The sequence below is a fragment of the Pangasianodon hypophthalmus genome, chromosome 11, assembly GCF_027358585.1.
Source record: "Pangasianodon hypophthalmus isolate fPanHyp1 chromosome 11, fPanHyp1.pri, whole genome shotgun sequence".
NCBI lineage: Eukaryota > Metazoa > Chordata > Actinopteri > Siluriformes > Pangasiidae > Pangasianodon > Pangasianodon hypophthalmus.
In genome coordinates this window covers 27,279,392-27,292,688 of record NC_069720.1, presented here as the reverse complement: position 1 = coordinate 27,292,688, position 13,297 = coordinate 27,279,392, and the positions used below count along the sequence as shown (strand labels likewise).

Here is a 13,297-nt window from a genome sequence, read left to right as displayed (position 1 = left end):
TGTGATTTGATCTTTACTAATAATCAAGAATCACATTTTCTTTCCTTTCCCTGGGTTTAAAGAGCGGCCAAGAAAAGCGCAGACTCGTTCTTTATAACGTTAGCCAGTTGATTTTAAACGGAGTGCTTTAGCTAGCTACATGATTAATCTCGGGTGCAGTGGAGGAGGGGCGGGTTTTGTTTCACTTCGGAAAAGCGTTTTTGTCTTCGTCGGGTCAGAATCTCGCTAGTAACCGATCAGCTAGAGCATCAAGAGCTGTTATTTTCACACACCTAGCATTGCCTGTAGACATTTTTTCCTGCCTGCATCGTTGTTGGCTGCTAGTCATGATCTCCTCGTGTTCAGTTTTACGTTTAAGAGGTATTTATCAGGTTAACTGGTGTTGTAGGAAAATGCCAAAACACACTTTTGTCTCCTGTTTTGCTGCTGATGGAGGTTTTGGATCTCTCTCTCTCTCTCTCTCTCTCTCTCTCTCTCTCTCTCTCTCTGTCTCTGTCTGTGGTGTGGTGGTGTGGACGTCTCCTTGGCTCCTACAGCTTCTTCTTGACCTTCTCTTCCCGAGCTTTTATTGTGGGTTTCCGCGCGCACGTGTGTGTATATATATATGTTGGTATGTTGGTTTGTTCGTTCGTCCTTGTGTCTTGTCGACGTCAGATAGTAAGTAACATATTTTGGTATGTTTCCGCAGGTGCTGGAAAACCCGTTTTACCTTTCAGAGCTCTTTGCCGCTGAGGACGAGGAGACTCGTGCTCCAGCGTCGATTTTTGTTGATCAGACTCCTCCAGATTCCTCCCTCACTCCTCTACTCTCCCATGACTCGTTTGATTTCAATTTCTCCCCTGTCCCCTCAGCCGACTCCCTTCCAGACACACAAATCCCTTTGCAGCAGCAACAGCAGCAGCAGCAGGAAAGTTCTTCACTGCTCAACGTCACCATTAATCCATCAGAACCAACATCAGCACCTACAACATCTCCAACATCATCAGTCTCTCCTTCAGCTTCAGCAGAATTAATCAGCGCTCTGAGTTAATCTGAGAGAAGATCCTTTACACCAGCGGATGTTTGGTGTCTCAAATTTGCGTCTTTATTTTGGAGCTAGCGAATAACGGAAGTCGACGTCACCCAAAAAAAAAAAAAACATTCCGTAAATACCTGCATTGGAGCGCATTCAGTTCTTCAATAACGTCACAACTTTATCGCATTTACAATCAGAGCTACACGTGCACCTTACGAAAAAAAAACAACAGTTCCTATAAAATTAGCCATAAACTAGCCTTGATCAACCCTTTCGTGCATCGTTTTCACACTCGTTAGTCAGTTTAAGACTCTTTTTTTTAAAAAATATTTTACTAAAATATAAGATGTAAATCACCTCCAAATGACTTGAGAGCGTTACTGTAAATTAACGTAAAAGTCTCAAGAATTTTTTTTTATTGATCTCCATATTTACTAACTTTCTATATAACATTTTTTTAAAATTACGTTCGATTTTTATCTAAAAAAATCGTTTTTTTTTTTTTTTTTTAAGTGGTGTTTTTGGGACCAGTCCTAAACTGTGTACATTTTGTATGTTCGATAATGACGTTTAATGACGTTTAATGACGTTCGATAATGTCTTATTTTCGATCTGAACGTTAAAAATTTCGTAAAAGATTTTTTTTTTTTTTACTTTTTTATTTTTTATTACTCTTTAATATTTAGACTGATTTAAAATTCATATATCATGCAATTTTAGGGTTAAAAAAAAGAGAAAATATGAAAAAATTTGGATTTGCATGGAAATAATTTACGCATGAAACTTTTCCACTATACATCCAGTATATTTTGGGATTACTTTAACTGCGGGGGGAAAAAATAAAGCAGTGGGATACACAATTAAACCTCGTAACTCGAGTGACAAAGTAAAGGAGCAAACGTTGGACACCAAACGAAGCTTGGCTCATCAACTGCCTTCAGGAGGAGTTTCGTGTTTTGCTGAACCTTTTCAATAATGCTCTGCTCTTTCCAACTATTTAGCAAAAAAAAAAAAAAAAAGTCACGCGTAACAAATAGTATTTATAAATAACTAGCTGCTGCAAGAAAATTTTCCAAGTTGCCATGACAACAAGCCAATAAGTATGCGCAGTCGGTATACTAAGCGCATGCTAATGAGTAGGGCGCGATTTGGGACATAGCCATACGAAGTAGCCAGTTGTCATAGTAACCACGAGCACTCCATCGCAGCAGTCAAGCACTTGGCAGGCTAGCATCATTTACTAAATACCGTGGTTTGGGACTGGAACACACTCAGTGTGCCATTGCTACGACAACAACAACAACAATGACGTATTATTACACCATTTGTCCACTTCCTGTTGTAGTCCTCGCTAGTCTCTTTAAGCGATACTCTTCCTCACGTTACTACGAACGAAGCCTCCATTAGCCACCGAGCACCAAAGGGCCCGAAAGGATTAAATTGCTTCTCATATAGTCCATTAGCCACAAGATCTCTCAAGCCAGAAATCTAGTTAGGCTTGTCAGAGATCGGTTCCTAAGATGTTTAAACTCTTCCATAAGACCGTTTAGCCGTTCTGTTAGCCATGCTTCCATTAGAGACACTAATTATACACTGAGCGGCCTGTTTATTAGGTACAGCGGCCTTGTAGCTGCACGTTTATCAGGTTAACACATCCCTTTGGGTTAATGCACCGGGACAATTTGTGCATAGCAGCAGCTTTATACACATACACACACACACATATACACACACACACACACACACACACACACATATACACACATATACACATTCCCGGAAGTAGCACAAGATCCCAAATCCTTCAACCTGCTTTGCTCAGCATTAGCTGCCCTGCATCACGTTTTTATACTTGTTGCTTTAATCGATTGTGTTGAACCTGCGCAGTCTGTAATTGATGTTCAGTGAAGGGTGAGAATCGCACAACCAGCCCTCCGCTTCAATCCTGTCTTCTCTCTCTCTCTCTCTCCCTCTCTCTCTCTGTCTTTTTCCATAGAGCTCACTCTGTTGTTTAATACATCTTAAATCTTAAATCTCCAACCCGTCTGTGGTTTCGTGTGTCGCCGTGGAGTCGCTTCATTTCTTTCCCTCTTTATTTCTAACCCTCTCACTCCTCTTTTGAGTATTTCATTTGCTTTATAGTTCACTTGCACTTCAGAGAGAGAGAGAGTGTGTGTGTGTGTGTTTACACTGGTGATAGTGTGTGTGCTACTGATTTATGCAGCTATGCTCCAGTTAAACACCTGCAGTGAAAAGCTGAATCATATATTACACAGTATGTCAGATTAGTATTCCACTATAAACACACACACCATCCGGAAAAGCTCGATACCTCAGGCCTTTTTGTTTTTTATAATCTGAGATGGTCTACGGAAGCCCCGAATGTTCTTAATGATGTCAAGCTGTGCATGATGTCGATGGAGCGCATATATCTCTGCAGTGTACAGTGTTGTATTTATACACTCTTATACACTGTTCTGGACATTTTTGAACATTAGGGGCGTCCTCACACTTACCCCATGAACACTTAATAGTCTTGAAACCATATGTTTTGCCTCTTCATAACTCACACCATGTTCTGATTTTCCTGTTTCTCATTTATCAGTATAGGCCTAAAGCTATTTATGGTTGTTGCCATGGTTACATAGTGTCAAGATGCAACCAAGATGACATCTGCCAGCCAATCAGCATTGAGTATTTCCCATGGCTATAGTGTAATCTGCTTCAGTGTGCCATGCGTCTATATTTTACATGTTTACATAAGATTACACGTCAGCGTTTTATATAAAGAATAATCTTCAATGGCTTGATTCAACAGATCTTTATTTCGATAGCAACGTTTATAGCGTTTGCTAAATAAATGCCACACAGATGGGTTCAGCCACTATTTTTTTTTTTTAAATAATCTTCAACTTCAGTTGATCTGAAGGTGATCATATGTAGTACGACATTCCGCTAGCGCTCGAGCTAAAACATATGTTACTTCACTACAGGGTTAAAAACCACAGGCTTATAAATGCAACCCTTAACACAAACATGGAGTGTTATTTAGTGTCATTTTTTTTCCCCTTTGTGTTAGTTGTGTTTTATTTTTGCATTGTACAAGCTTATTATTATGTCTATGTTATATATTATATATATATTTTCCATTTTGTTAACCTTCTTACCACATTTCATTTACACGTATTCATTCATGTTTCTGTGAATTCTGTGAATAATCTCATTAACATGTTTTAATCTTACTAATAAACAAACCGACAACATTTCATCCTTATTGGTTGTGTGACTGTAGTGGATGTGTTTTCATTGTCGAGGTTATTGTGTGTGTGTGTGTGTGTGTGTGTGTGTGCATGCTGGTTTGTCTCTTCATCTCATGGACAATATACTTCCACAATACACTTGCTGTATAATAATGTTTCTCAGTAACATTATGTACATTATTCAGTATTTATTACTTACAGTACGTTCAGTACCTCATTTACACTGTATAATGTTACGCTGGAATCTACAGTATGTTTATTTTTAAGCATAACACAAGAGACAAATTTATTTGAATGAAGCAATTCATACACAAAAGTAATAATTAGTGACAAGAATAGACAGGAAATGTACAAAATTCTAATATTATGTCAATATTTACACAAGGAAATAGCTTTATTTTTTCCTTTGCTGTGAAAAAATGTATAAAAAAAATGTCTAATATGATGACACGTGAATGAGATAATGGGGAGCGTTGAAATAAATCTACTAGGAGTCTCGTATCAGTCGAACAAAATGGCTTCCACGCTCATTATTCAGCAGCGCGTAGAATAGCACTTGATCCAGCGCACCCTTATTAACATCAGTTACTCAGTGCGCACAACTTAATACATACTAAACAGAGCTTATAATAAATCATAATGTCTTGTCTATTTTATTACACTTTTATTTTGGTATTGCAAATGATCGAATTAATAAAATAATCTCAATGTGTATTTGTAATAAGCTCATTCGATGTGCTGTCCTGGAAAGAAAACATGGCTATAATTTGAAGGATAAGCTGACCAAGCACTCAGCTTCTACGCTTCTTACAGAGAAGTGGTGTGTGTAATTATATCCAGAAATAATTCTGCTTCTGTCCTCTGTGCGGGGAAAAAAAACTTTTCATGGACTTAAAGGGACGATAAAGCTAATTAACTGTGTCATATTTAAAATTAGCCCAAATGGTATTCCATGGTGTTTTGAGTGTACTTACAGTGCAAGACACACATTTCAGCATGACATATTGTTGTGTGTGTGTGTGTGTGTGTGTGTGTGTGTGTGTGTGTGTGTGAATACAATATAGATGTAGTTCAAAGGATTAATGACTTGATGTGATCCAACATTAAAGTTAACCAACATTGAAATACACTTGTACCAGGGACACACACACGCACATTAATAATATATATACATATATATATATATATATATATATATATATATATATATATATATATATATATATATATAAATATATATATATATATATATATATATATATATATATATATATACTGTATAAAGTGTGTATATAGACTATTCATATATAAGTAATGTGTCCTGATGATCTTATTCATATATGCACTCGTCTTTCCGAAAGCTCATTTTAGGTTTACTCCTTATACAGTTCTCCTTTCCCTCCCACCTTCTCCGTCTTACTTTTAGGTTTTGGAAAACTACAATAAGGGCAAGACGGCTCTTCTGTCTGCTGCTAAAATCATGGTTAGCCCAACAGAAGTGGACCTGAATGCCGAGACCTACTTCCACGGAGTCTCCAACTCTCACGAGCCCACACCACAAACGCAACACCGCAGAAACAGCAGCGTCCGGTGAGCTCTGCTAGTACACCTACAGGCTTTTACACTCTAATGTATACATAAGTCAAATCAGCTTCATGGTCGTTATGTCTGAAATGGTGGTATGATAAATTCATGGTATGATGCAACTATCGTGGTTTTCATTATATCAAAGTGTCATTGCCATCAGAGGTCACCTAATTAGTTGAATGGATGAACAATTAAAATGTCACATGACCTTAGGATAGGTACAACTCTTCCACAGTTCATTAGAGAATATCCCTAAAGTAACAGCATCATGAAGCCCAAGAAGCTATTAAAACAAGTCCAGGACAAAGTTCTGGAAAAGTATCGATCATGGTTGGGTTATAAAATAATATCCCAAGCTTTGAAAGATAAAAAAACGGGGGAAAAAAAATATAGCTCTGCTTAGATGAGACGGTCAATCAAAAGTCAACGACTGGGTAAAGAGGGGATTAGTCAGAGAACCTGATGGTGCTACCACCACCATGCTTCACTGTGAGGATGGTGTTCTCAGGGTGAGTTTCTGCCAAATAAAGTGCTTTGTGCCAAGGCCAAAAAGTTCAGTTTTGGTCTCATTAGACTGCAAAACCTTTTTCCATGTCTCCTTGCTGAGTCTTCAGCAAGGGCTTTCTTCTTCCCACTCTCCCATTAAGCCCAGTATGTGGAGGGTCTAGACTATGGTTGTCCTGCGAGTGACGTGTCCAGGGAGTTTTTCCTTGCCACTGTTGTCTCTGGCTTGCTCATTAGGGATCTAAATTTATATCTAGATTTATGTAGAAGCTGCTTTGTGACAATGTCCATTGGGAAAAGCGCTATATAAATTAAATTGAATAGAATTGAGCTGTGGATCTCTTCAGCTCCTTCAGAGTTATCAATATTACCAATGTTTCAATATTATGGGGTTTAGTGTATGTGTGTGTATCATCCTCTACCCTTCATCAGTGTCAGGTTCTGACCACAGCACCGCTGTGAACTGGATGTTTTTGGTTGGTGGACTGTTTCCCGCAGTGACACTGAGTATTTAAAAACCCCAGCGTGGTACACTCATACCATTTCAGTGTCACTGCTCTGCTGAGAATTATCCATCACCCTACTAATTATCTGCTTAGGGGTGGTTCTTTTCACTCTGACAGAACTGAACTGCAGTCAGCACTTATATATCTACCTACAGCCAACTCCTGAATTATAGGCACCCTTGGTCAAGATCAGTTTTAAAAAAAAAAAAAAGATGGAAAAAATTGGAGGTTAATTTGTTTAAAATATAAGAGAAAATGGAATAAAATATAAGAAAAATTCTAGTCAAAATTTAAAAAAAAAAACCCTTATCAAAAACAAGACCACATGTCACAATTATTGACACTTATAAAAATTTTGTATGAACAAAATGTCAATAGAACAAAAGAATTATCCCATTCATTTTATACTTGCTGAAGTGTTTAGGAACTCTTAAACAGTCATCCATGACATCTTGTTTCACTGGGAAATAAATATGAAGTGACACAGAGGCCAAATTTCCTTTCAACAACATGGGGAGTGAAATGAGATAAAAGTGTGTTGACCTTCATAAATCAAACAATGGCTATAAAAAAACAGTGGCATGTCTGAAAATATCCGTATTCACTGTTATATAAGAGGTTTAAAACAACCGGGCTGTTAGAGAGGCAAAAAATTCTTCAAAGAGAAGAGTTGGAGATTTGTAGAAAATGGTGGGTCACCATGTCTCCAAATCTACAATCAGCCTCAAGCTCCATGCCAACAAACTATTCAGAAGTCATGCCAGAAACAAAGCCATTTCTTTCATCTGATGACAATTGTAAGCACCTGGGCTTCACTAGACGCTACTAGAACTTGGACTGGAATCAGGTTCTATAGTCAAATGAGATAAAATAGAGCTTTTTTGGCAAAGATTCAGGGATTTGGCATAAATATGATAAACAGAAAATAACGCAATCCTACTGTTTAGGAACTTTAACCCTGGGAACCTTGTTAGGATACATGGACATCATAGACTCCATGAAGTACCAAGGGATTTAAAATGAAACCTTGGCTTCCTCTGATAAAAAACTACATAACATACATAACACAGCACCGACAGCATACAGATCTACAACCCTGGAGCATCTGGAGAGATTTCTGTATTAAGGACGAGATTCCTCTTATATTGGGAGGGGGCTTGCTCAAAGTACTAAGTACAGTGGTGCCAATAATTGTGACACTTGTTGCTTGTTAAATAAAAACCCCACATTATTTGATAAGAAGATCTGGCTGGAATAAAACCCATTTCTGATGTTGGTTATGTAGTATATAATATAGTATAATGTAGTGTATCATGTAGTATAATGTAGTATGAATCATAAATGATTCTTAAGATTTCAAGTAGTTGTAGCTTGATGGCGCACAAAGTTAGAGTAGCTTATGATGTTCTGTTTATCTGGATTTAGGAAAATTAGGCCTATTGCGAACACATGATCTGTCTCATCTTAACCATGGGCCCTGTCCTCTCTCACTCATGCACACTACAGAGGAACGACGTATGGTAGTATTCAGTTTCCCCCTCGACCCCTTTGGTTCAGTAGAGAAGCACAGCGTAGATGAAGTCCTGTGGCATTAACTTAACCTGCATTTCCCTTTTTCTCCCTTTTCTCCCTCTACCTTCTTGGCCATGTTTTCTGTTTTTCCATGTGCCTTAATTTCTCTATATCATTTTCTCCAATGTCTTTTAATCCAACTTTTTTTTTTTTACATACATCTGTGTGCTTTCTTTATCCTTCTTATTCCTTCCCTGTCTCTTTCTCCTCACCTTTACATTATACTATTATACATTATCCTTCACTCTCTTTTGATTTCCAACCTTTTCTATATGCTTCTATATATCTATCGCTTTTGCTCCCTCCCCTGTCCACTTCCTCCTCTCCTGTAGCTCCTGCGCTCGCTCCGAGATCTCTCTGGATGGTTTTTCGGAGTGCCCTCCTCCAGCCGTGCCTGTGGTGCTGATGGGTGCTCGTGAGCGCTTGGCCCTGGAGCTGCGGGAGCGAAAGGCTCCGCTGGCTGTGATGGAGAGCCTTTCGGATGTCGACTCTGTCTACAGCATGGACTCTCGGCGCTCTTCAGCTGCTTTCAGAGGCTCGCCGTGTCTTGGGACACTCCCTTTCCCCCTTGACGCCCCAATTCCTGAGGAGAATCCATCCCTGAGCTCACGTACCGAGCTGATTCAGGCCTCACCTGAGCGAGAACTTATAGGCCAAACCGGGCCCTGCTGCCCCACGCCACCAGAACTCGCTTTACCTCCCAATGAAAGCCACAGCCTCTCTCCCGAACTTGTGGTACCTTCTAATCAAGGCCGTACCCTCTCTCAAACCAACCGTGGTGGCCATTTTCCTCGGTTTGCCCCCAAACAGATCGGTGAGGGTCACCCAGGCCAGCAGAAGGTGCTCTTGCGTGCCAAATCAGAGACTTTTGAAGCATTTCAGAGGTCTAACAGCAAGGACTCAAGTCCTGTGGCACCTTGGACTGGCATTATAGAGGAAGAATGCGGAGAGAATCCAAAAAATGAAGGTGTGAAGAAAGAGGAGAAGAAAACAAAAGAGATCAGAGTGGCTCCACTGTCCAATGGGAACACCAGTCAGGCAGTGCTGGAGTTTGCTCAGTATCTGGATTCCCTCTTCAAGCTAGACGGAAGCGACTCTCTGCCTCCGGACAATTCTGACAATGAATCCGAATCGGGACGTGGCTCCTCAGTTCAGACAGAAGAACAGCGCATGGAGGACTTGGACAGCGAGCGGCAACTACTGGCCAGAGCCACACTCGAGCCCAATCTCGTCCCTAAGCCACCTCGGACCTTCGCCGGCTCCGCTGAACCCTCGTCCGGCATCTCTCTCTCTCCATCATTCCCTTTATCCTCATCTGGAGAGATGAATGACCTCTCGCCCGTCAATCACACCGTGCTACGGACTTCCGCTGCTTCTCCTTACGCTGAAGAAAACACGTTATCATCCATAGTGTAGTGAAACGTAGACTTCGGGAAATCAGCTCTTTTTTTTGGTGTCTGTATATTTTACTTCCCTGTTTGTCCCCTCTTTAGCTCCTTCTCGACCGTAAGTGGTGGCATGGGGGAATTATATCTTTGCTTTAAAAAGATGCATGCGTAGCAACCTGTTCAAGACATCCAGGCTGAGACCGCGGACTCACTGGAAGCGTTTTGAAAACCTCATTTTGTACCATCATTGGACGTTTACACACTGAATGCAGTCTACGTGCACTGTTACGACAGCCTGGGGCATGGATTTATCAAAATCGAGGACACAATATCATGTCACGGGGAAGAAGCTTCACACAAACGACACAAAATTCTCATCAAGTCCAATCTTATGTTTACATTTGCATTAATGCCACTGAACAATACATGTCTAAAGATTTGCAGATTTGCAGGGAACACGTTCGGATGGTGAAAGGCGATGGACAGATGAGTTCCAGGTTCGCAGATGGAGTGACATTTCCTCAGGTCTTTTAAGAACAGAGATGAAAGAAAGATACTGATTTCTATGCTACACTTTTCAGATTTCGGATTGAAGATTGTGTGACGTGTTTCACTGGGCATGTGTAACGGGCAGCACTCACGATCGCGCCCTTTGGAGTGTAGGGGCCATTTTTTTTATTTACAATTGTTTTGGTGTGCATGAGGAAAATAATGAATGCTTATTTATAACTCTTTTTGACTCTTTTTTTTTTTTTTGTCAATATTACCCTGCCAAATATGTGTAGGAAATGACCTATGAACAAAAAAAAACAACAACATGGATTTATTGATATTTTATTTATTGGTATTTTTTTTCCACATATATTTTGCCGTATAAATCCACTGACATGGGGCATGCACACCAATCACAAAGTAACGGAACAATTTTTTTTTTATTTTAGGAGTCACAATTCAAGAACGCGTAGCAGTAACTGGTCATTTTAGGGACTCTCTCTCTCTCTCTCTCTTTCTCTTTCACTCTCATATCTGCATTTTTATCATTTCTACTGCTGTTGCTATGACTATAATACATTACTTGGTGGTTTAACTTTATGAATATTTTAGTAACTGTTACAGTGTGACTTGCCTTTTTCTATTTTTTCTGAATGAAGTGTTTTTCCGTTGGACCTGTTTTTTTTTTGTTTTTTTTTAAATAATAGCAGGAGTTCATCTTGTGTCTGTAGGAACAGGAAAAGTACAGCAGTGCGACACACCGGGTGCTCAAACACACACACACACACACACATTAGCCCTAGGTAGATGACAAAGTGCACACTGCTACTGAAACTACTGCTAAACTTTCTGAAAGTAAGTACCCCCCGAACCCTCCATTTTTCTTTAAGATCTATGACAGAATAATCTTATATTTTGTTTCATTGCAAATCTAAATAAAAACTGAACAAATTCTCACCTCTGCTCAGATCGTTCGTACCCTCAGCGTCCACTGCTGTACTTCCTTCCTAAGTGATCGTGAATAGCTGTCTTTTTCACGTGATTATTTTATGCAAGTAAATCCCATCTCGTTTTCAGTCTAACTAAATAAATAATTGATAAAGAAATATTCCACTTGGACATTATTAAGAAAAATGGCTGTATCCTGTACCATAGTGATGACTTTATCTGAAATCTATAGCTATATGGAGTATATATTATAAGGGGGGGGGGGGGGGGGGATTTTATCTGTGCATATAAGCTGATTTATTAAAAGAATCAGTAATAGTAGCCATTGATCTTCAGAAGAAACACATTTCTTTCTGTTGTTGCCAGATAACTTGCCAGTACTTACTTTTCATCATGAATGAGAATGTATTAAAAACCTGCCTGCATACACACACACACACACACACACACAAAGTACCTTGCCTGTAAAAGAATAAAACAATACAGATTTCAGACAGTTTTGTGCTGGATTGCTCTCTTATTTATTGATTTGTTCATTCATTTATTCCTTCTTTTTTTTTTTCAAAGGTTCAGTCATGACATGTTGCAAAGCCCCGAGATGACCATATATACACTGAACATATACAAACCAATCAGCTATAACATTATGACCACCTGCCTAATATTGTGTTGGTCCCCCTTTTGCTGTCAAAACAGCCCTGACCCGTCGAGGCATAGACTCCACTAGATCCCTGAAGGTGTGTGTGGTATCTGGCACCAAGACGCTAACAACAGATCCTTTAAGTCCTGTAAGTTGCGAGATGGAGCCTCCATGGATCGGACTTGATGGCCAGCACACCCCACAGATGTTCGATCAGATTGTGATCTGGGGAATTTGGAGGCCAAGTCAACATCTTGAACTCTTTGTCATGTTCCTCGAACCATTTCTGAACAAATTTTGCTGCTGAAAGAGGCCACTGCCATTAGGGAATACCGTTGCCATGAAGGAGTGTAACTTGGTCTGCAACAATGTTCAGGTAGGTGGTACGTGTCAAAGTAACATCCACATGAAGGCCAGGACCCGAGGTTTCCCAGCAGAACATTGTCCAGAGCATCACACTGCCTCCACCGGCTCGCCTTCTTCCCATAGTGCAGCCTTTTGCCTTCTCTTCCCCAGGTAAGTGACACACACACACCTGGCTGTCCACGCGATGTAAAAGAAAACGTGAGCCTTGGGCGCCCATGAACCTGTTGCTAGTTCACCGGTAGTCCTTCATTGGACCACTTTTGAAGTGAAGTGAAGTGACTTGTGACTCGATACTCGGAATTTGTGCTCTGCATTTAACCCATCCAAGTACACACACACACACCGTGAACACACACCCGGAGCAGTGGGCAGCCTTTTTGCTGCAGCGCCCGGGGAGCAGTTGGGGGTTCGGTGCCTTGCTGAAGGGTCTCACCTCAGTGGTGGTATTGAGGGTGGGAGAGAGCGCTGGTCATTCACTCCCCCACCTACAATCCCTGCCGGACCCGAGACTCGAACCCACAACCTTCAGGTTCACCTTCGGGTTACAAGTCTGACTCTCTATCCGTTAGGCCACGACTGCCCCCAGGTACTAACCACTGCATACCGGGAACACCCCACAAGACCTGCTGTTTTGGAGATGCTCTGACCCAGTCGTCTAGCCATCACAATTTGGCCCTTTGTCAAAGTCGCTCTGATCCTTACGCTTGCCCATTTTTCCTGCTTCGAACACATCAACTTCGAGAGCTGACTGTTTTCTTGCTGCCTAATATATCCCACCCCTTGACAGGTGTTATTGTAACAAGATAATCAATATTATTCACTTCACCTGTCAGTGGTCATTATGTTATTGCTGATCGGTGTATATACACAGTTCAGCTGTTCGAGCCACAGCCATTCCTAACAGGTTCATACAATCTCCTTAGACAAACACTGGCAGTAGAATGGGCCAAAGACTTGTGGCAAAGATGACATATAACACCCTGTAATATTATAATTATTTTGGACTGACAGTAAGATGA

At 40.4% G+C, this 13,297-nt stretch overlaps 1 protein-coding gene across 6 annotated transcripts in view; it reads left to right on the top strand.

The window, feature by feature from the left end:
- Positions 1 to 11,768, top strand: part of dagla (diacylglycerol lipase, alpha) — a 34,149-nt gene extending 22,381 nt beyond the window's left edge. For all 6 annotated transcript variants that reach the window (XM_034308611.2, XM_034308612.2, XM_053238361.1 and 3 more), the window contains 2 exons: positions 5,702 to 5,865; positions 8,777 to 11,768. In XM_034308611.2, the coding sequence (XP_034164502.1) occupies positions 5,702 to 5,865; positions 8,777 to 9,860 (1,248 nt within the window). In that variant the 3' untranslated portion in view covers positions 9,861 to 11,768. The remainder of the gene's footprint in view (positions 1 to 5,701; positions 5,866 to 8,776) is intronic.
- Positions 11,769 to 13,297: the final 1,529 nt, after the last annotated feature.